At 37.7% G+C, this 21,240-nt stretch overlaps 1 protein-coding gene across 1 annotated transcript in view; it reads left to right on the forward strand.

Annotated features, from left to right (window-relative positions):
- GPC5 (glypican 5) overlaps nt 1-21,240 on the forward strand; it is a gene marked incomplete at its 3' end in the record, with an annotated part of 839,344 nt that overhangs the window by 393,678 nt on the left and 424,426 nt on the right. The window contains exon 5 of the mRNA XM_052650326.1: nt 3,590-3,715. Within this exon, the coding sequence (XP_052506286.1) occupies nt 3,590-3,715 (126 nt within the window). The remainder of the gene's footprint in view (nt 1-3,589; nt 3,716-21,240) is intronic.

Below are 21,240 nucleotides of genomic sequence, written 5' to 3' on the forward strand. Positions count from 1 at the left end.
CATAGGCCCCTAAGTGACCTCACTGCATTTCTATCTGTTTTCACATTACTGCAGTGACATTGATGGCTTTCACTTGCTGGCTGGGGAACTTTTAATGGCTCTCACTACCTTGTTAATAAAACTGAAACATCTTATGATGATCAAGATGGCTAATTATAATCTTGCCTCCTTCTCCTTTGAACTATAATTCCCATGAACACACTCCTCACTAGCTAAACTAACTGCATATGACTCTGAACACACAGTGATCTCTTTCCTTTTTACCCCTGCTCATCCTGATCCTTGTTGTTTGCCTCTTCTTTTTTTTCATGAAACATGGAAATGTTATCTTTATGTTTCCTGATTCCTTCTCTGTCCTCAAATATGACACTATTTACTAACACTGTATTATTATTGTGGATTTTTATCAGGATATATAATCTTAGAAGGCTGAGCTATTTTATTTAGCTGTGGACCCCTGGCACCAACACAGAGCTTGGTACGCCATAGTGTGTAGTATTTTGTGACAAATAATTGATAGGTGATGGTTTATGGAATGAGTGGAAGTCTTCTAAGAGATGATCCTTTCAGAGAGAATGAGGGCAAAGGCATAGAGGTATGTTTGGAGAATAATAAGCATCACACTTTTGTGGAACCCTAAACTGTGGATTGGGTTGCTGAAATTGAGAGAGTGTCTTATATACCTTTCTAAGAAGACTAGATTTCATGCTGTAGAGAATAGAGAGGCATAGATGACTTTACACAAATGAATGGCATAGTCTGTGGACTACCAGATTTGAATTTCTATAGATGAATCTCATGGAGGATGGGAGATGATTGTTACAGAACAAATGGGAGGTATGTCCTCCAAGTGTAGTGATTCCAGTGAAAAGATTAAGACTTAAGCTAAGGCAATGACAGAAGCATTGGAAAGGAGGCTGGAAAATAAAGATGTAAAGTTTCCCTACTACGATATATCATGTGTGAAAGAAGAAATGAAAGAAGGACACCATTTACCAAGATTGAAGTTGGAGTTTTAGGGGCCATAAAAATATCTATTCATGATCAGTTTGAAAGTCTCCACATCTACCAACTCATGGGAAAAGACCCTGATACTGGGAAAGATTGAGGACAAGAGGAGATGGGGACAACAGAGGTTGAGATTGTAGGATGGCATCGTGACTCAATGGACATGAGTTTGAGCAAACTCCAGGAGATAATAAAGGACAGGGAAGCCTGGCATGCCACAGTCCATGGGGTCACAAAGAGACATGACTGAGCGACTGAATAGCAACAACATCTGCAGCCATTTGTGCCAGGCCTCTTTATTTCCAGAAGATTCTTTGATTCCAAACAGGTGGTCATTTATGTTGGAAAGAAATCAGGAATGGAGTCACACATCTTCTCATTCATTAAACCCCACTCTGTGAGAAAGAACCAGTCAATTTCATCAATTATATTTTGGTAGCTGCAGCATGAGAATTGATGTTTGTTCATGCATTATAATTAGTGGAACATAGCCATCAAGGAGAGACTTATTTTCTAGTAGAGGAAATCGATAAAATATAGACAATCATTTAATTGTGTTAGTGAGAAGATAGAGCATCTTTTTTTCTTTGAGCATGAGCTAGAAATTTGTGCTTCCTGTGACAGTTTTATTATTACTTGTCTGGTCAAGCTTTGCTAAGGTAAAGTGAAAGTGAAAGTCACTCAGCTGTATCCGACTCTGTGACACCATGATTATACAGTACATAGAATTCTCCAGGCCAGAATACTGGAGTGGGTAGCCTTTCTCTTCTCCAGGGGATCTTCCCAACCTAAGGATTGAACCCAGGTGTCCTGCATTCCAGGTGGATTCTTTACCAGCTGAGCCACAATGGAAGCCCAAGAATACTGGAGTAGGTAGGCAGAAAGTGAAGAGGAACTAAAGAGCTTCTTGATGAAAGTGAAAGAGGAGAGTGAAAAAGCTGGTTTAAAACTCAACATTCAAAAAACAAAGATCATGGCTTCTGGTCCTTCACTTCATGGCAAATAGATGGGGAAACAATGGAAACAGTGACAGACTTTATTTTCTTGGGCTCCAAAATCACTGCGGATCTTCCTGACCCAGAAATTGAACCAGGGTCTGAAAAGATTGATTAAATACTCACCAGACACTTGCCATGGGAACGTCTGATTTTTTCTATGATTGCAAATCTTACATATTTGAAAGCTGTGTTTATCCTTCCAACAGAGTGGTGGTTTTTTACAACTCCAGCAGTTTTATATCACTAGTTCTTGAAATACCAGTGAGAAAAAATTACAAGTTGAAACTTGAGGCTTAGTGCTTTCAAAATTAGATTTAATTTTTAAAAATTTGATTATTCCAGCTATAGTTTATAACCACCCCTGCTGTTTAATTTCACATTCAAAGAAATTCTTTCAAAAGTATCAATGGGGAATGTGGTTTCATAATTGCAGTAATTTAATCACTCATCTTACAAATTTCTGAAGTTTACTGCCCTTCCAACATTTCCATCTCCTGTCCCTGCCTTTTGGTCCAGGGGACATTTCATCTGGATCAGACTAGTGAGTTTTCTTTTTTCCCCCAAAACAGTTATGTATGTAAAAAAGTTCAAAACTAAAGTCTTTAAGACTTGGTCTTTTGAAATGCTAGAACTCAAGGTTTTGAGACCTCCAAGTGTTGGCTTTAAAACTCCAAAGTCTTGGATTTCTGAATTGAAAAACTGCCGTTTTGTTGAATTTCCTCTTTCCACAATTTATACTGAAAAGGGAAGCAGTATGAGGGGGGAAATAACTTAGCAAATGTATTATACATTACTCACTCCAATCACTTTTATTTTCATGCTACTGAAGTGTGTCACATACCTGAGTTCTCTCATATTTAGTGAAGATGTATTGCTTTTTTTCTTAGACACCAAAGAGAAGACCCAGATGGGAGAATCACCCAAGCCTACTAAACTTTTAATCAGTAAGCAGTCAGTCAGCTCATTGTAAGCCTCTGACATTTCTATATGGAAAAGAAAGTAGTATCACTAACTGGACTTCCCTGGTGGCTCAGACAGTAAAGCGTCTGCCTACAATGCGGGAGACCTGGGTTCAATCCCTGGGTCGGGAAGATCTCCTGCAGAAGGAAATGGCAACCCACTCCAGTATTCTTGCCTGGAAAATCCCATGGATGGAGGAGCCTGGTGGGTTACAGTTCATGGGGTCACAAAGAGTCGGACACAACTAAGCGACTTCACTCACTCACTCACTCAGTATCACTAACTACTGGTAACTACTGGTTTAAATACCAGCAGCTAGTGAGGGCTTTTAGGGAAGCTAAATAAAGTGATATGTGTTTGTGTGTGTGTATGTACTATTCACAATTTCTTGGACCTATATGTATATAAAATTTATACCCAGTGAAAACTTTTATTTAAGAGAATAAAGTTGAATACATTTTTAAAAAGATGTATTTTGTGTCTCTATTGTTAGAGAAGTATTAAAAAAAAAGCAGAGAATTGTAAGAGCTGCCTTCTAAACATTATGCATAACATTATGCCATTTATATTGGCATTTCTTATGAACTTTGGGGTTTAACTTATCTCTTTGTTTTTCCATTCAGAGAATTTATCAACAGCCTTCGACTGTACAGAACATTCTATGGGGGCCTGGCTGATCAACTTTGTGCTAATGAATTAGATGCTGCTGACGGACTACCATGCTGGAATGGAGAAGACATAGTAAAAAGGTATTTTATGTATAGTGATTTATGAAAACCTAGTAGCCACTTTCATCCTTTCTTTTCCCCCCTGTTCTTTAATACGTTACTTCAGTTTTAACTTTGCCCCACAGGTCAGAGGATACATTAATTCCTTCTCTTTTGTTTGTCCAAGAATAATTTGATTTTTTTGGACATTTTAGAAATGTGGATAGCATTATGTGGTGTTCTAAAAGTTCTCTTGTCTTTGGTATCCACCTATGGCTTACTGAACAGTCTCACTTTTTCTATTAGGTATTATTTAACATCTAGCCAATCTGTCTTATTTCTCAAATATCTTTTTTTTTTTTTTTACTTTAATTTTCTGACTATTTAGAAAGTGAGGACATTTAGTGAAATGTGAATACCTGGGCAAAGATTTGTTGATCTCTGTGTTTATGTCACCACAGTGTCAATATGGGTTTCACAGGTGGTACTGTTGCTAAAGAACCTGCCTGCCAATGCAGTACACATAACAGATGTGGGATTTGATCTCTGGGTCAGAAAGATCCCCTGAAGGAGGGCATGGCAACCCCCTCCAGTATTCTTGCCTGGAGAATCCCCATGGACAGAGGAGCCTGGTGGGCTACAGTCCATGGAGTTGCAGAGTTGGACGTGGTTGAAGAAACTTAGCACACAGCACAGTGTTCGTATGTCCTCCCTACAGTTGTCTCTGTGAGTGTATGTGAGAAAGTGGGGTGGGGAGAGAGAGAGAGTGACAGAGAGAGCTGGGACTTTTATGTATGTCTGTTGGAGGCATTGTTTATTTATATACTGTCAATTGTTCTCAAGCTCAGGGGTGAATGTTTTTTTACCTTTTTTTTCTCACTGTCTAGAATTTTTTTGAGTTTATTTTCCTTCGCTTCCCATAACTGGTTGTGCTCTCAAGTAATTTCTTAAGCTTGAGAAAGTCCTATTTTCTCTCTAAAACCATAGTGTTGGTCGAAGTAATTGGCAGGAAGTTAGTTGATTTTCTAGTGCTGCTAAGTCACTTCAGTCGTGTCTGACTCTGTGTGACCCCATAGACGGCAGCCCATCAGGCTCCCCCATCCCTGGGATTCTCCAGGCAAGAACACTGGAGTGGGTTGCCATTTCCTTCTCCAATGCATGAAAGTGAAAAGTGAAAGGGAAGTTGCTCAGTCGTGTCCGACTCCCAGCGACCCCATGGACCACAGCCTACCAGGCTCCTTCATCCATGGGATTTTCCAGGCAAGAGTACTGGAGTGGGATGCCATCACCTTCTCCGTTTCTAGTGCTAGTGATTATCATAGAATGTAGGCCTGTGCTGTGTTCAGATTTTAATGTTTTAGTGTATTTTATATTGAGAAATCTGCCAAAAAATAGGGTGTTAAATTTTCTGATTTATAAACACGCCTACTCCATATAAGGGTAGGTAGTTTAGTTACCACAAAAGTGATGAGTTCATTTAAAATGTCATTTAGCAAATTCAATTTGCTATGATAAACATATACTATAATTAATGTTAGTATAAATTCATGTAGTAAAAACTATTTCTGGGTGATCATATTCATTATAGTTAAAGGTTACATTCCTGATATGGTAAAATGAGGAGAAGGCAATGGCACCCCACTCCAGTACTCTTGCCTGGAAAATCACATGGACGGAGAAGCCTGGTAGGCTGCAGTCCATGGGGTCGCTAAGAGTCAGACACGGCTGAGCGACTTCACTTTCACTTTTCACTTTCATGCATTGGAGAAGGAAATGGCAATCCACTCCAGTTTTCTTGCCTGGAAAATGCCAGGGACGGGGGAACCTGGTGGGCTGCCGTCTATGGGGTCACACAGAGTCGGAAATGACTGAAGTGACTTAGCATGGTAAAATGATTACTTATAGTTTATATTCAAATATCTCATAAGAAATCTTTGATTTCACAGAAAATAATTACTGAAGGTAGGAACTATAATTAAATTTAAATAAAATATTTGGCTGACATGGCTAGTGCTCTTTTCTCATTATGCTCCTTGGATGTTGAAATGTGTTCTTAAATATATCTTTCTTGCCTTTACTGAGAGTAGTCATAGCATGCATAGCATTTTGAGTTCTTGCAGTATTCATGTTAATAAGATTTCTGCCACTTAGATCTAGTAATTAAATTCTACTTTGACTTATACTTTCTCTTTTCCCATTGTTCAAACCAGAATTGAACATTTTTGTGTATTAACAATTTTTCTACAAGGGCTTAAGAGAATTTCATAGTGATTAATGAATGATTTAGTTCAGAATATGCATATATTTAATATAAAACATTACATTATATTATACATTTGATTCTAGAGCTGCAAGAGCCGTAGTTTCAATTTGTCCCACTCCTCTCGATTTTTTGGTCAGGGGGTTGTATAATAGGAAATACTGCTGGAGAAATCAATCGTTTCGGAAAACTTTCCAGAGGGATAGTATTTTTAACTCAAAGATAAACCTACATTTCTCCAAAGAAGACATACAGATGGCTAACAAGCACATGAAAAGATGCTCAACATTGCTCATTATTAGAGAAATGCAGATCAAAACTACAATGAGATATCACCTCACACTAGTCAGAATGGCCATCATCAAAAAGTCTACAAACAATAAATGCTAGGGAGGGTGTGGAAAAAAGGGAACATTCTTGCACTGTTGGTGGGAATGTAAATTGATTCAGACACTATGGAAGATGGTATGGAGATTCCTTAAAGAACTAGGAATAAAACCACCATATAACCCAGCAATCCCACTCCTAGGCATATACTCTGAGGAAACCAAAATTGAAAAAAACACAGGTATCCCATTGTTCTTTGCAAAACTATTTACAATGGCTAGAACATGGAAGCAGCCATGTCCATTGACAAATGAATGGATAAAGAAGTGGTGGTACATATATACAATGGAATATTACTCAGCCATAAAAAGGAATGCCTTTGAGTCAGTTCTAATGAGGTGGATGAACCTAGAACCTATTATACAGAGTGAAGTAAGTCAGAAAGAGAAAGATAAATATCATATTCTAACACATATATACAGAATCTAGAAAAATGGTACTGAAAAATTTACTTACAGGGCAACAATAGAGAAACAATCATGGAGAATAGACTTGCAGACACGGGGAGAGGGAAGGAGAGGGTGAGATGCATGGAAAGAGTAACATGGAAACTTACATTACCATATGTAAAACAGACAGCCAATGGGAATTTGCTGTATGGCTCAGGAAACTCAAACTGGGGCTCTGTGTCAACCTGGAGTGGTGGGAAGGGAGATGGTGGGGGGTGTTCAGGAGGGAGGGGATATATGTATACCTATGACTGATTCATGTTGAGGTTTGACAGAAAACAACAAAATTCTGTAAAGCAATTATCCTTCAATAAAAAAATAAATTTAAAAATATATATTTTCTTCTACATGATATATATTTTAAGACCTCATTCATGGTTTATGAATAAAGAAAGCTTGTCTTTAGCAAGAACTCTCCATGGGAAGGATCCACATTTCTGGTAAAGAAAGTGAGCAATTCTCGTTATTCTCAGTGGCTTGTATCTCCTGTCTTTCTTTTCCATACTACCCAGGCTCCCTGTTTGTCAGTTGCTTCCAAGAGCCCTGTGTGACTCCACTTTCTTGTGAACACCTTTCACTTCACTTAATTTTCCCTCATATAGCCCTTCTACCTCATCACCTTAGCTGACATTTTCCCTTCCCTCAGGATGTTTTTCCCCTTTATGTTTTTCCTCTTTTCCCTACCTCATGGGTCACCAATCTACTCCTTGCCTCACCAGGCCAGCTGATGAGCCTCTCACACTAGCTCCCTACCACCTCTCTAGGCTGCTTCCCAAATGAACATTTTTCGAGCCTGATTGTTTTCCAGCACTCAACTAAGGTTTCATAGGAATCATCTCATTGAATTCTCCCCAAAATTTTCTTCCTAATGCTTTAGAGTAAGCTGATTTTGTGGTGTCTCTTTTCTGCTCGATCTTGAGAAAACTCTTATCTGTACCTTAAATTGTAATTTTATTCATAGCTCTGCTAGTTTTTGGTATAAATTTAGATCAGGAATTTTTTTCAATGCAAAGTCTGTGCTAAAATATAAATATCCATCATATCTGGTTAACATGGTATATTGACCATTGAATATTATGTGGCAGTCAAAAATGATTCATGTTTATATTTGCTAAAGCAGAATAAGTTCAAATAACTATTAAAGATAGTTAAAAGTTGAATATTAAGTATTTTACCAGAAGATTTGAATAAATAAAAATACTAATATTGGTTCCACATAGAATATTTATGGACAGTTATGTGAAAACTGCTAATATACTTAGAGTACTGGGGAGGCTTTATTTTTTATTTGCATTATGTTTATTTATTGATATTTAATGAAAACATGTTACAGTGATGTTAGAATTATGGGCCATTATTATCTTCTTTTTATAATTCCTTTTTGAGATAAAAACACTATTTTTATATTTGTTTCTAACCAATTTTGACTTTTATAGTAATTTTATGATATGGATTTTTCAAAAAATTAATGGATATGTTTTGATGCTGAACCACTGAATTTATCTAAAATGGCTTCCATGTAAAGTCAAGTTCTGATGAGTTTTACAATCCTGAATTATTAGCTGCTTTTTCCTTGAGAAAAACAAAGTATAGTGTGAAAATACTAAGATCCCCAAATAGAATATCCATTTTAGAGACCCAAAGTTGATTGAAATAAGTAATGCCATCAAATTTTGAAGAAATGAATGTTAAGTGAATGTACACCACATTTGGTGGAGAAGGAAATGACAACCCACTCCGATATTCTTGCCTGGAGAATTCCATGGACAGGGGAGTCTGGTGGGCAACGGTCCATGGGATCGCAAAGAATCAGACACGACTGAGCACACAGCACGTACCACATTTGGAGATAGTAGAGATTTTTATTTTGCTTTTATTGGCTGGGTTGTAATACTCTCAGATTTAATCTAGAGAAAATATGCCAAACACATCAATAGGATAAATTTGTGGCCAAGATTGAGCCTATCATTCATTATAAGAGTGAAATGATTATGTTGGCAAGGTATCTTCTCCTGGAGGCATTTTTAAGGAGATGATTGATAACGTTATTTACGTGTATAGACGTCCTGCCTTAAAGAATAGGAGAACCATACAGCTTGTTTGAATATTATGACAGGCCTATAAACTGGGTCAAATCATCTTTTTGCTCATCAAAAGCAGTAGAATTCCTTTGTGGTTGAGGATGAAATATGTCAAGTAGCTGTAGCATATTAATTTAAGAAACAATCTCTAAAAGAGTTCAAATGATTTTGAAGAGTGCATACATACCATATACACTATGAAGGCACCAAGGTACGTAGCTCAAGCAGTTCCTGATTAATGATGAAAATGTATCACTAAAATCCACATAGTCTCTATCTCTTGTCTCCCGTCTTTTCATCATGAAGCAAAAAATGTTCTCTGAAAGGCCTGCCAGTGCCTACTCTGTGCTGAGTTCCCTGTAATTGCAAATTGATTGTTTGAAGACTTGCACTTGTCTTTCTGAGTACTGAAGTTCAGAAGACAGCTGCTTAATTTCCAGGCTTTCTTTTTCCTTTTTGATTAATAGACAGATAATCCAGTAACTCTCCTTCGATCTCCAGGAATTTATGACTTCCGTAGCAACTCTTAAACTAGCCAGTTAGCTGTTAAGTATTCTATTAAAATAAATAATCCATGTGATTTCTACTTCATCTTGCTGTAGTTAATGTTCTATAATGCTACTTTCTTAACACAGTGGGTTTTTTTTTGAACTCTTATGCTAAGGTGCCCCATGTCAACATATTATAATTGAATTTAAAAAATCAGAAAAGAATATAAAACCTTAGGAAATCTGAGATTTTTATACTTATCTATTATCAGTTTTCTTTCCATCAAATGACATTTTCCCTGGCCATAACTTTTTTAATCTCACTTTCCCCCACTTTTTACCCATTATTTATCTGGAAAACTACTTCATCTTCAAATTTTCTATTTCTTCCTGACTTTCCTACATTCAGTTATATGTTCTCTTTTTTAAAACCCCCAGCTTAGTTTCCAAATGTCACAGACTACATGTTAAACCCACTCAGGTCTCAGGATTGTACTAATGTAACAACTGGCTGTTTCTCCTGTGTTGCTTATGCAAAGGCAATATGTTCTTTATGACTTAACACCAGCCTGTTTTCTATTTTTTACCCCTTGCAATTTCTCCCTATTCAATCAGGTTGATGATATTGAAGCATAACCTTTGTAATAATCATCATTGTTATCATACCTTTGGCTTATCTTACTTGGTTTGGAATTGGAGGTCACTTAAAATGAGTGATTATGAGGCATCCCCACTCCTACTCTATCACAACAATCTGCCATGAACCTTGATAGTTCCACTATTCCATTAATATGGAATAATTTTAAATACTCTTTTCCATACAACTCTATATACAGTTTTGCCAAACTCTCACTTAAAAAATTATTCAAGTATAATTGATTTGCAATGTTGTGTTAATTTCTGCTATACAGTTATTTACTTATATATATATATTCTTTTCATTTTCTTTTCCATTATAGTTTAATCACAGAACATTAAATTTGGCTCCTTCTGCTCTACAGTAGGACCTTGTTGTTTATCCAGTCTATATATAATAGTTTGTGTCTGCTAATTCCAAACAATTTCCTACTTTTTTTTGAGTCCTAGTGAAGTGAACCCCCTCATTTGTGTTTTATTGTAACCTTTAAATTCACCATAATTCCTGTAATACTTTTTTGTATTTATATGTCATATATCTTCTTATCTACTGAAATTTATTTTATAACACAGCTTCTGTATTATCTGAGAGGCTAAGACTGGTATCATTGAACACGTCAATAATTTTTAAAGCTAACAGAACTCTGAGGAAACAACTTTGATAAATGCTTTAATGTGAGAAGAGATTTGGTGACTTGGGGGTTTGGCTTGGTGATAACATTTGGGTGAGTCATACTTGCTTCCAAAATGAAATTGAGTGTCTGAAAAATGAGAAGAAAGGAAATGAATCATAAAAATTCCTACCTATGGCTGACTCTGGATACTGATTTTTTCCTAACTTAACCTTAGTATCATGCCTGTGTCATTCTGTGCACTCCCATAGACATGTTAATGAAACAACAGTCTAAAGAACTCAGGAAAGCTCCTGTCTTAGAAACTTATAGGTATGATTGTCTTTATCACAGATGAGGCACCTGGGCTAGTGGTGGATGAAAGTGTCAAGATGCACCCAAGGTCAAAATTCTGAGTCTACCTTCTTCAGTATAGGAAGAACTGAAACATTTTTGCTCTTTTGTGGCAGGAATAGAAAGTGTGTTTTTAGATATATTATAGAGTGCATACGTGCATGTGTGCATGCTCAGTCTGTCTGACTCTTTGCAACCCCATGGACTGTAGCCCACCAGGCTCTGCTGTCCATGGAATTTCCCAGGCAAGAATATTGAAGTGGGTTGCCATTTCCTTCTCCAGAGGATCTTCCTAACTCAAGGATCAGGCCTGTGTCTCCTATTTCTCCTGCATTGGCAGGCAGATGTTTTTTTCCCTCTGAGCCACCCAGGAAGCCCAGATATAAGAGACTGTCAAATTCCTTTCATTGTAGAATGCACAGTTTAGAGCCAATGGACAAAGAATCAGTATGATTGATGTATTAGGTTCTAAATGAGCGTAAAATGTGCAGTTCTTGACTGTGTACAATCTTAACATCTTACTACAGTACACTTGCTTGGCAGATGATTTTTATTGAAATGGTAGTGCCTGAAATAGTTATTCTACAGTTTAGTTCTATAGAAAATAAGATAGGATAAAGGTAGCAAGAGGATGCTCATTTTGTAAACTTTGCTTCAAGTTCTGACATTTCAAACTAGGGTTAAAGCCTAGGAAAATATCCATTCTTCTCAAGTCAATATACACATTTTGGTGTTTTCTAAGAAATGCTCCATTAAGGTGGCAATAATTGCATGGTGTCTCATTTTTCAAACCAAGAAATTTCTTTTGAATCTTTCTTCACTGGCTTATTGAGTTAAGAGTCAGTTGTCCCTATGAAGTACACAATCGTTACGTTTAGGGAGCTGGAACACAAAGATGAAAACAGAAACTTTCACTAAACCCTCTCTGAAGACTGCTCTTCCCTGTCACTAGAATGATTCTCAGAATTTTTTTGGTCATCAGTGTCTGAAGGATTTGTAATTGTCATTAGCTCCATAAGCAGTTGCTAAATTCTGTAATTAAATTCAGCCCATAGAAAGTCTAAATTCAGCAAAAGAAGGTTCTAGGTCGACTTGATCATTGGAGCTTCACTTAAAGTGGCCATTTCTCCCCATTCCTCTGAGATTTTGCTTCAGTCTTGGAGGTACCTACATGGAGGTGAACCACTCCAGGTCCACATGCCCACCTTGACTTCTTGTCCTCCAGCTCATGTTTATGACTCCCCCAGCTTGGAGCTGGAGGGACACTGCGGCAGCAGTGAGAGAGAAGGGGTAAGAGAAAGGAATATTCGTTTGGCTGATTATTTTACCTCTCTCCTTAACGATTCCTAGCTTGGCAGGTATTAAGACTGATGTTCTAGGGCTTCCGTGTGTTCAGGACAAGGTCTACTCCCTGGTCTTCTCCATCTGATGGTCAATTCTGGCTTCTTTCTGCTGAGGTCTCCTGGTGGGAGTCTTTTCTCCCTCTTGTCCACTCAAGGCCATAGAAACTTTGTGTTTCTGTCTCCTGCTTTTGCTGGAAGTACAGCCAGTATTCAGTGGAGTTGCTTCTCTTTACTCTCCTGTTAGGTAGGTAGCTTCTACTACAAACATGGGCCACCTTCCATTTTCTTAGGCATGGATCAACTACTAGTCCTTTTAATTCTTCAACTTACAAGGATCCCTCGGCCTCTCTCACTTAGCATGAATGAATATGGGGATGACACAGCAGTCTAACAAGTTCCTTCAAAAAGTTCTCTCCTTTTGTCTCTTCAACCTCAGTTCTTTAATACAATTAAGGTGAACGTCAGGGTGAAAGACTGAAAACCAGTTTTAAGCCATCTGTTTTTATGCCTAGCACTTCAGTTTGGAATGCCGTCAATTGTCTTATTCTCAGCTGAAATGGAAACAGAAAAAGTGCTATTTTGACATCCTTTTACATGTATTTGGAACTGAGGGGTAGACAACAGGAAACTAGATTCCATTTTCAATACTGCAGTTGACTTTGAATGGGATACAAAGGTAAGTAAGACTTTGTCCCTGCATCAGGGACTTCAATTCCAAACACAGGTAGAGAATATGTTCACAGTATGAACACCAACAAGACAGATACTGTTAAATAAATGAGACACAAAAAAATCTGACAAACTTTCAAATAAGGAAAAATCTCATTTGGTTGAGAGGATTTGAACAATATTTAATAAAAGGGGTAATATGTGATATGGGTCTTGATCCCTTCACTTGAAATAACCTCTGAAATATTTATGGATGAGATGAGATGATGTCTGAAGTTTGCTTTAAAATCAATCATTGAGTCATGGCAAGATGATCACACTAAATGTGAAACGTATATATGTATATGGGCTTCTCTGGTGGTTCAGACAGTAAAGAATCTGCCTGTAATCTGGGAGACCTGAGTCTGATCCCTGGGTTGGCAAGATCCCCTGGGGAAGGGCATGGCAACCCACTCCAGTATCCTTGCCTGGAGAATTCCCATGGTAGAGTCTACAGGGTTGCAAAGAGTTGGAAATGACTGAGCAACTAAGTACACATATATGTATGTTCTGTATATGTGTGTAGATAGTCATGGAAGGTGTATTATGGCTACAGAGGGTGTTCTTTGTATTTGTGAATGTGTTTGAAAATTTTATAGTAAAACATAATAAATAGAACTGGGCTTCCCAGGTGACTCTAGTGGTAAAGAGTCTGCCTGCCAATGTAGGAAACTCAAGGGATGCAGTTCAATCCCTGGATCTGAAAGATCCCTGGAGTAGGAAATGGCACCCTACTCTAGAATTCTTGCCTGGAAAATTCCATGGGCAGAGGAGCCTGGGAGGCTATAATCCATGAGGCCACAGAGAGTTGGACATGACTGAACACGCACACACAGTAAATAAAAAACATCATAAGGCATAATAAAAATTATGTTGTCAACGGTCTATTCTGTCACATATGCTGTTCTAGATGATGGAGATACAGTGAATAGACAAGGCAGATATTAGCCCTCCCATTTAGAATATGATGTAGAGGACAACACCACTGATCCAAGAATTACAAGTGTGAATGGTTTAGAGTGTTTCTAAGACTGGATCAGCTGACTGAGAAGCAAGACAAAGAATGGGAGCAAATGGATTAAGTTTGGTGGCCTCTTAAACTGCATTATTTACATTTGCATTAACCTTTCAGAGTATCTCTTCTCCTTCTCAACACTTGCATTTAAGCTTCACAGGTGTGTCCTGACTACTTGTGTATTAAACTTTCCCATGTCCATTATAGTGTAGCCATTCATGCAGAAAACCAGTAAAAGCTCATTTATTAACTTCTAATTGCATCAGTTTTCTGTCTTTAAAATGTGGCTGACAATAGTGCATATCTCATATTTGAGAATTAAATGTTATCCACAACAACAATTTAGCATACTAGTTATCACATAGTAAACATTAAAAACTATTCAATCTTCTTATTGAGCAGTTTATATTCCTTTACTTTAGTAGGAATGAAACACTTTTGCACTGATCTCTCTTCATTGAATGTTTTCTATCGTGGATAAGAAGATGTTCATTTGGAAAACAAAAATGTTAGAGAATAATGGAAAACAAAGAAGGTTAGTTTATGGGTTAGTAAAATTAATATTAGGGATTTGGGCTTGAAGTAGGAGATATGCCTTATTAACAGTTTAAAAGATTATTTCATTGAGGATAGAAGTAGAGAAAATATATCATAATAGGCAGTTTCAATACTCCAGTTTTGGCGAATTGTGATCTGTCTTGTACCCATGCCATACATCAGGTTTCTCAAGGGAGAACTAAAAGTAAAGATACAAAATAAAAGCATTGCAAAGATAAAAGAAAAAATATTTTACTCTGAAGCAGTTGTTTGGAGATAGTCAATCATTGTCTTAAAGTTGCTCGTAATAAACTACCGGTTGGCTGGAAATAAATGTCTGAAGCTATGCTAAATATAAGTACATCATACAACAGATTGTTTCGGTGAAATGACAATTTTAAGGCTGCTACACTTAAAGTCATTTCTCTTCATCCATTGAATCCCCAGAGGAAATACATGTTGTAAACAGAATCACTAAAACAAAATGAGCTTGAACATCAGTCATCACCGTGTGTCTAACTACTCAGTTTCTCACCAGATTGACATGGTACGAGGAAGCTATTTTTAACATGTTACCTGCTTCCATCAGAGATTATGTGAGAGGAAGATGAAAAAAAGAAGAGAGAACAAGATAAAAGTTCACTGACGTGGAAAGCTAAAGGACCTTTTCCCATCTGTTTGGCACAGAAGTTGTTATCTCTTTAGGGGTACAGATTTCATCACAGTTCCATAGACTTGTGACTACAGATTGTGTTATTGCAAACAGCAGCAGTCTTCAAGGGTTCTGGGAAGCCTATTCTTAAGTTACTTATATTACCCTGAGCAGTTTCTTACTTATCCTTCATTTTCATATTGAACTTAGAAATGAAAAACTATTCCCTTTTTAGTAAAATAGCTGTAAGTTAGATTATCTATAAAGATGGCACATATGTTTTCTTAGTCTAGTTCCTTCCATATCATAGGATACAAATTAATCAGTGAATGATTTATTATTATATTTTAGAAAAAAATGCCAGAAGAGATGAAAGAGAACAGTCACTTACTTATAATACTTCCTTCTTCAAATAGAGTTCAGTGTAGTCTCATTTATTTTATGAAAATAGCTCACCAGTTATCAGGATATTCTCTTGCCCAACCATCAAGATCCTTATTTTCTGATACATTCTTCAAAACAAATGAGTAAATTTTACTAGATATTGTTGAAATGCATTTCTAAAATTTGATTTGAAATTACTTACATATTAATGTAACATTTAATTACTGACCTTTATGTTTTGACTTATATGATTAATATAATTATGTGTTTCATTGTTCTATTTCATTTACTCATAACTAAAATGAGGTAATATTTTATTTTTTTCCCTTTAGGGATATAAGTGAATGCAGATTATTTTTTTGAGTATTTTTTTATTTTGTATAATCCACTTTCAAAGCTCTATCTTTAATCAGTTTTATATGTAATGGAACCACAAAGAATTCAAGTTATAAATCTTTGGGCTATTGAATAAGAAACTCAAGAGTTTTAGAATCATACAGGAAATGAGTCTCAAGTTTTGGAAGTTGCCTAAAAGTCAGTTCATCTGAACAGTAAAAGCCTCTGGACAATGGTTGGGGGGAGGGAAAAGCAAATAAGAAAATTTTGCTCTTTAAACACTTAGTGCTTAAATTTTTCATAACATTTCTATATTATAAAAAAGCAATATTTTCATTTTTAAGAAATGCCATTAATTTTTGAGTTCCCTCTATCAGAATCAACCAAATTGTATCTAAATTGGTACAAAACTGCTCATTTCTTTGCCCCATTCTATGCAGTTCTGACAGCAAGAAAGGCCTCCTCCTAATAAAGTAAAGACTCTGTTAACCAGAAAGGCATTAATATGGGGCTTCCCTAGTGGCTCAGACAGTAAAGAATCTGCCTGGTTTCCATCCCTAGGTCAGGGAAATTCCCTGGAGAAGGGAATGGCAACCCACTCAGTATTTTTGCCTGGAGAATTCTATGGAAAGAGAAGCCTGGTGGGCTACAGTCCATAGGGTCACAAAGAGTTGGACACGACTGAGTGACTAACACAAGCACAAGCTACAAGACATTAATATGGGGGATTCCCAGTAGGCACTAGTGGTAAAGAACCCATCTGCCAATGCAGGGGACATGAGAGACTCAAGTTCGATCCCTGGATTGGAAAGATCCCCTGGAGAGGGCATGGTAACCCACTCCAGTATTCTTGCCTGGAGAATCCCCATGGACAGAGGCTCCTGGTGGTCTATAGTCCATAGGGCAGTAAAGAGTCAGAATGACTGAAGCAGTTTAGCATGATGCATGCACACATGCAAGTCATTAATATATGATATGTGAGCTATAAAATTTTTCATATAATTTTACATGAATTAAATATGAAATAACAGTTGTAAACATGAATGAAATATTGTCCCCTTTGTAGATTATTCTAAACAGAATCTAGGTATTTTAGGTATATTGAATCAGTAAATCAACAGCATTTTAGAGTAATATATTTAACTTATTTTTGTCAAACAAAATGCATGTCTTCTTGTGAGTATGGAGTAAATATAGAGAATATTACAAAGTATTAAAAATATGTATTGTACTGTTGGTTTGTAATTGAGTCTTTGCTGTCTAATTTGAAGTCTTGTTTCTAAAATTGCCATACATGTTTCTTCAGAAGTTAAGTGTTAGTATAAACATGGTACCTGCAGTGAGGGGGCTTTCTATGTGATAAATATGTAGTAATGTATTAGTTGTGTTCGGGTTATCCAGAGGAGCAGAACCCGTGGTATCAATAGGATCTACTGGTTCCTCTGCTATCATCATCATCTATCGTCTGTATTTAGAAAGATATTTTAAGGAATTGGCTCACAGGATTATGGGGGGCTGGTAAATCTGAGATCTGTTTAGATCTCTAGGCAGGATAGAAATTCTGTTGAAAGTCAGTGTTACAGTCTTGAATCCAAGGCAGCCTGGAGGTAGAATATTTTCCTTTTCTGGGAACCTCTGTCTTTTCTCTTATGACTTTTAACTGATTGGATGAGGCCCACACACATCATGCAGATCATCTGCTTTACTCAAAATCTAAAAATGTTAATCACATATAGAGAACACCTTCACAGCAACATCTAAAGATGTCTCTGGCATTAGTATTGGATATCGAAGCCTAGTCACACTGATGCATAATATTAAGCATAATAAGTAGTGTTCTAGGTGATGATTGAGATGGCAAGTTGGTGCTCTTCTGGAGCTGAAGTTCTAGAGTTGGTGGGTTTTAGGTTAAGTCTTCAGGGAATGTTTCTCTGGAGAAATCACATTTAAACTGAAAATGTGGGAAGATCTGATTTTTCCAAGTAGAAAGACAATGATGCTTCATGTGTCTGAGGGAAATCCTAATGGATGGAGCAGAGCGAGGTGAGTGATGTGTGAGGAGTCTCTGGAATGAGACTGTAAATGGGAAAGTGTCAGAGTGCACGGGTCATGGAAGAAGTCTGAACTTTATTCTAGGTGCCTTAAGAAGTCACCTGGAGGCACTGAGCCAGGACTGATATAACCTGGATGCTTCATGGAGAGTAATATTAAATTTAAAGTTGGGGAGGAAACAAAAACTTATCATTCCATACTGGCTGATGTGTGTGCACTATGAGAGAGAGAAAATGAAAAAAGAGAAAGATATTGAATATGCGCCTCTAAAGGATAAAATATTATTATCACAGTGAATGAAAAATCTGTCAGATTTGTGTTATCTGAGAGATTTGTCTTCTTGCTGAGCAGTGCATACCATAAGGAAACTACAAGTATGTGACCACAGTGAGGAGAAAACATGCACAACCTATATCACAGAGGGACTTTTCCCCTCTAATATAGTTCTTCCTCATATGAATTATAAAAACATTAAACATAATAGAAAAGCACATCAATAAGCAGTTCAGAAGTTTTTAAACATGTGCAAAAGTAGTCTCAATTATGCAAGTTAAGGAATTTCCAACACAAGTAAGTGCAAGTTAAATTAAAAGACAAGTGATTTTTTCACTGACCAAAGTGTGGAGAAAAAGGTATTTAAATACCTCAATAGAAAAAGAATTATTTCTATGTCTTCTACCTCTTTGAAGGACAATTGGACAACACACATCAATATTTCAAATGTATGCCCTATGGAGCAGCAGTTTCACATATAAGAATTCATTCTCAGACATACCAGATACATAAACAAGAGCTTTCATCATGTGTAGTTTATGGCTGCATAAAGTAGGGATAACCAAAATGTCCATTAATAGGGAAATATCCGCTGGCAGTGTAGGAGATGCTGGAGATGCAGGGTTGATCCCTGGGTCAGGAAGATCCCTCAGAGAAAGAAATGGCAATCCACTCCAATATTCTTACCTGGAGAATCCCATGGATGGAGCCTGGTAGGCTGTGGTCCATGGGGATGCGAAGAGTCAGACATAACTGATCACAGTCCTCTCCTAATGAACGGTAATGGTATGTTTAAAAATAGAGTATAGTTTTGATTTTTAAAAAGAAAGTCATAGTTGTATATGTAGTGATGTGGACATAGCTGCAAAAGAGAACTGGAGGACATGCATAGAAAGAAAAAATGATTGCTTGTCATTCTGTGTGCTTTTATAATTTACCATGTGCTTTTGGTCCCTTTCCAAAAAAACTAAATTTATTTGTACAAATATTAAAGGAAAATTATCATATATTTTTCTGAAATATAAATGTTACCTTGCTGAGGAACAGTATTTTGGAAAGCGCATGCATTTTAAATAAAATACGAGTGAGTTGTCAAATAAAATAAGAGCAAATGAAAGTTTCTTTTTTTTTAGTAGGGTATAGTTGCTTTACAATGTTGTGTTCATTTCTGCCACAAAGTGAATTAGCTATCTGTTGTTGCTCAGTCGCTCATTCATGTCCAACTCTTTGCAACCCAATGTACTGCAGCATGCTAGTCTTCCGTGCCCATCGGGAAGTTCCCAGTCCAACTCCAGGAGCTTGCTCAAACTCATGTCCTTCGAGTCGATGATGCCGTCCAACTGTCTCACCCTCTGTCATCCCCTTCTCTTCCTGCTTTCAATCTTTCCCAGCATCAGGGTCTTTCTTCTAAAGAGTCAATCTTCGCACCAGGCGGTCAAAGTATTGGTGCTGGAGAATCAGCTATATGTATACATACATCCCTTCCATCTTGGACCTCCTGCTCTCCTCCCATCTCATCCTTATAGGTCACCACAGAGCACTGAGCTGAGCTCCTTGTGCTATACACTGCAAATAGAACTGCCTTATGACCCAGCAATCCCACTGCTGGGCGTACACACTGAGAATGGCATTGAAACATGTGTACTATCATGTAAGAAACGAATCGCCAGTCTAGGTTCGATACAGGATACAGGATGCTTGGGGCTGGTGCACTGAGATGACCCAGAGAGATAATATGGGGTGGGAGAGGGGTTCAGGGTTGGGAACTCATGTACACCCATGGCGGATTCATGTCAATGTATGGCAAAACCAATACAGTATTGTAAAGTAAAAAAATAAATTAAAAAAAAAAGAAAGAAAGTGAACATGTTAGTGGCTCAGTAGTGTCTGACTCTTTGCAATCCTATGGATTGTAGCTTGCCAGGCTCCTCTGTCCATGGGATTTCCCAGGCAAGAATGCTGGAGTGGATTGCCATTCCCTTCTCCCGGAGATCTTCCTGACTCAGGGTTTGAACCCAGGTCTCCTGCATTGCAGGTAGATCTTTTGCTGTCTGAGCTGCAGGAAGCAGTCGGTTCTCTAGTTTTTCAGTGTTAGGTTTAGAAATATTTGAGATAGGAACTTCATAAAGCAGAAAATGGTAATTGCTGCACTGCATGTCAAGTAGACAGTGTTTTGGAGATCATAGAGTGGTAAGGAACTGATCAGAACACTCTGAACATTGCTTTCCCAACTGAGTAGAACCCAAAATCAACCTGGTTCTCACATCTGACACTGTGGATGAGGAGGTGTGATATAGACTGAAGGTTTGTGTTCCCCCCAAATTTGTATATGGGACCTAACCTCTGATATGATGGTATAAGGACGTGGGGCTTTTGGAAGTTGATTAGGTCATGAGGTGGAGCTCAAATGGGATTAGTACTGTTGTAAGAGAAACTCCTGTAGTCATGTACAGATGTGAGAGTTGGACCATAATGAAGGCTGAGTGCTGAAGAATTGATGCTTTTGAACTGTGGTGCTGGAGAAGACTCTTGAGAGTCCCTTGGACTACAAGGAGATCAAACCAGTCAGTCCTAAAGGAAATCAATCATGGATATTCACTGACTGATGCTGAAGCTGAAGCTCCAATACTTTGGCCACCTGATGGGAAAAGCTGACTCATCAGAAAAGATCCTGACTCTGGGAAAGAGTGAAGGCAAAAGGAGAAATGGGACAGCAGAGGATGAAATGGTTGGATGACATCACCAGCTCAATAGACATGAGTTTGAGCAAGCTCCAGGAGATAGTGGAGGACAGAGGAGTGAGGAACTCCACCCATGGCAGAGGAGCCTGGTGTGCTGCAGACCATGGGGTCACAAAAAGTCGGACACAACTTAGCAACAAAACAACAACAAAAGAGACTCCACAGAGCTCCCTCTCCACTTCCCCCATGGGAGGACCCAGTGAAAAGACAGCCATCTCTAAACCAGGAATCAGGCCCTCTCTAGACATTGAATCTACTGC

The sequence above is a fragment of the Budorcas taxicolor genome, chromosome 12, assembly GCF_023091745.1.
Source record: "Budorcas taxicolor isolate Tak-1 chromosome 12, Takin1.1, whole genome shotgun sequence".
NCBI classification, from domain to species: Eukaryota; Metazoa; Chordata; class Mammalia; order Artiodactyla; family Bovidae; genus Budorcas; species Budorcas taxicolor.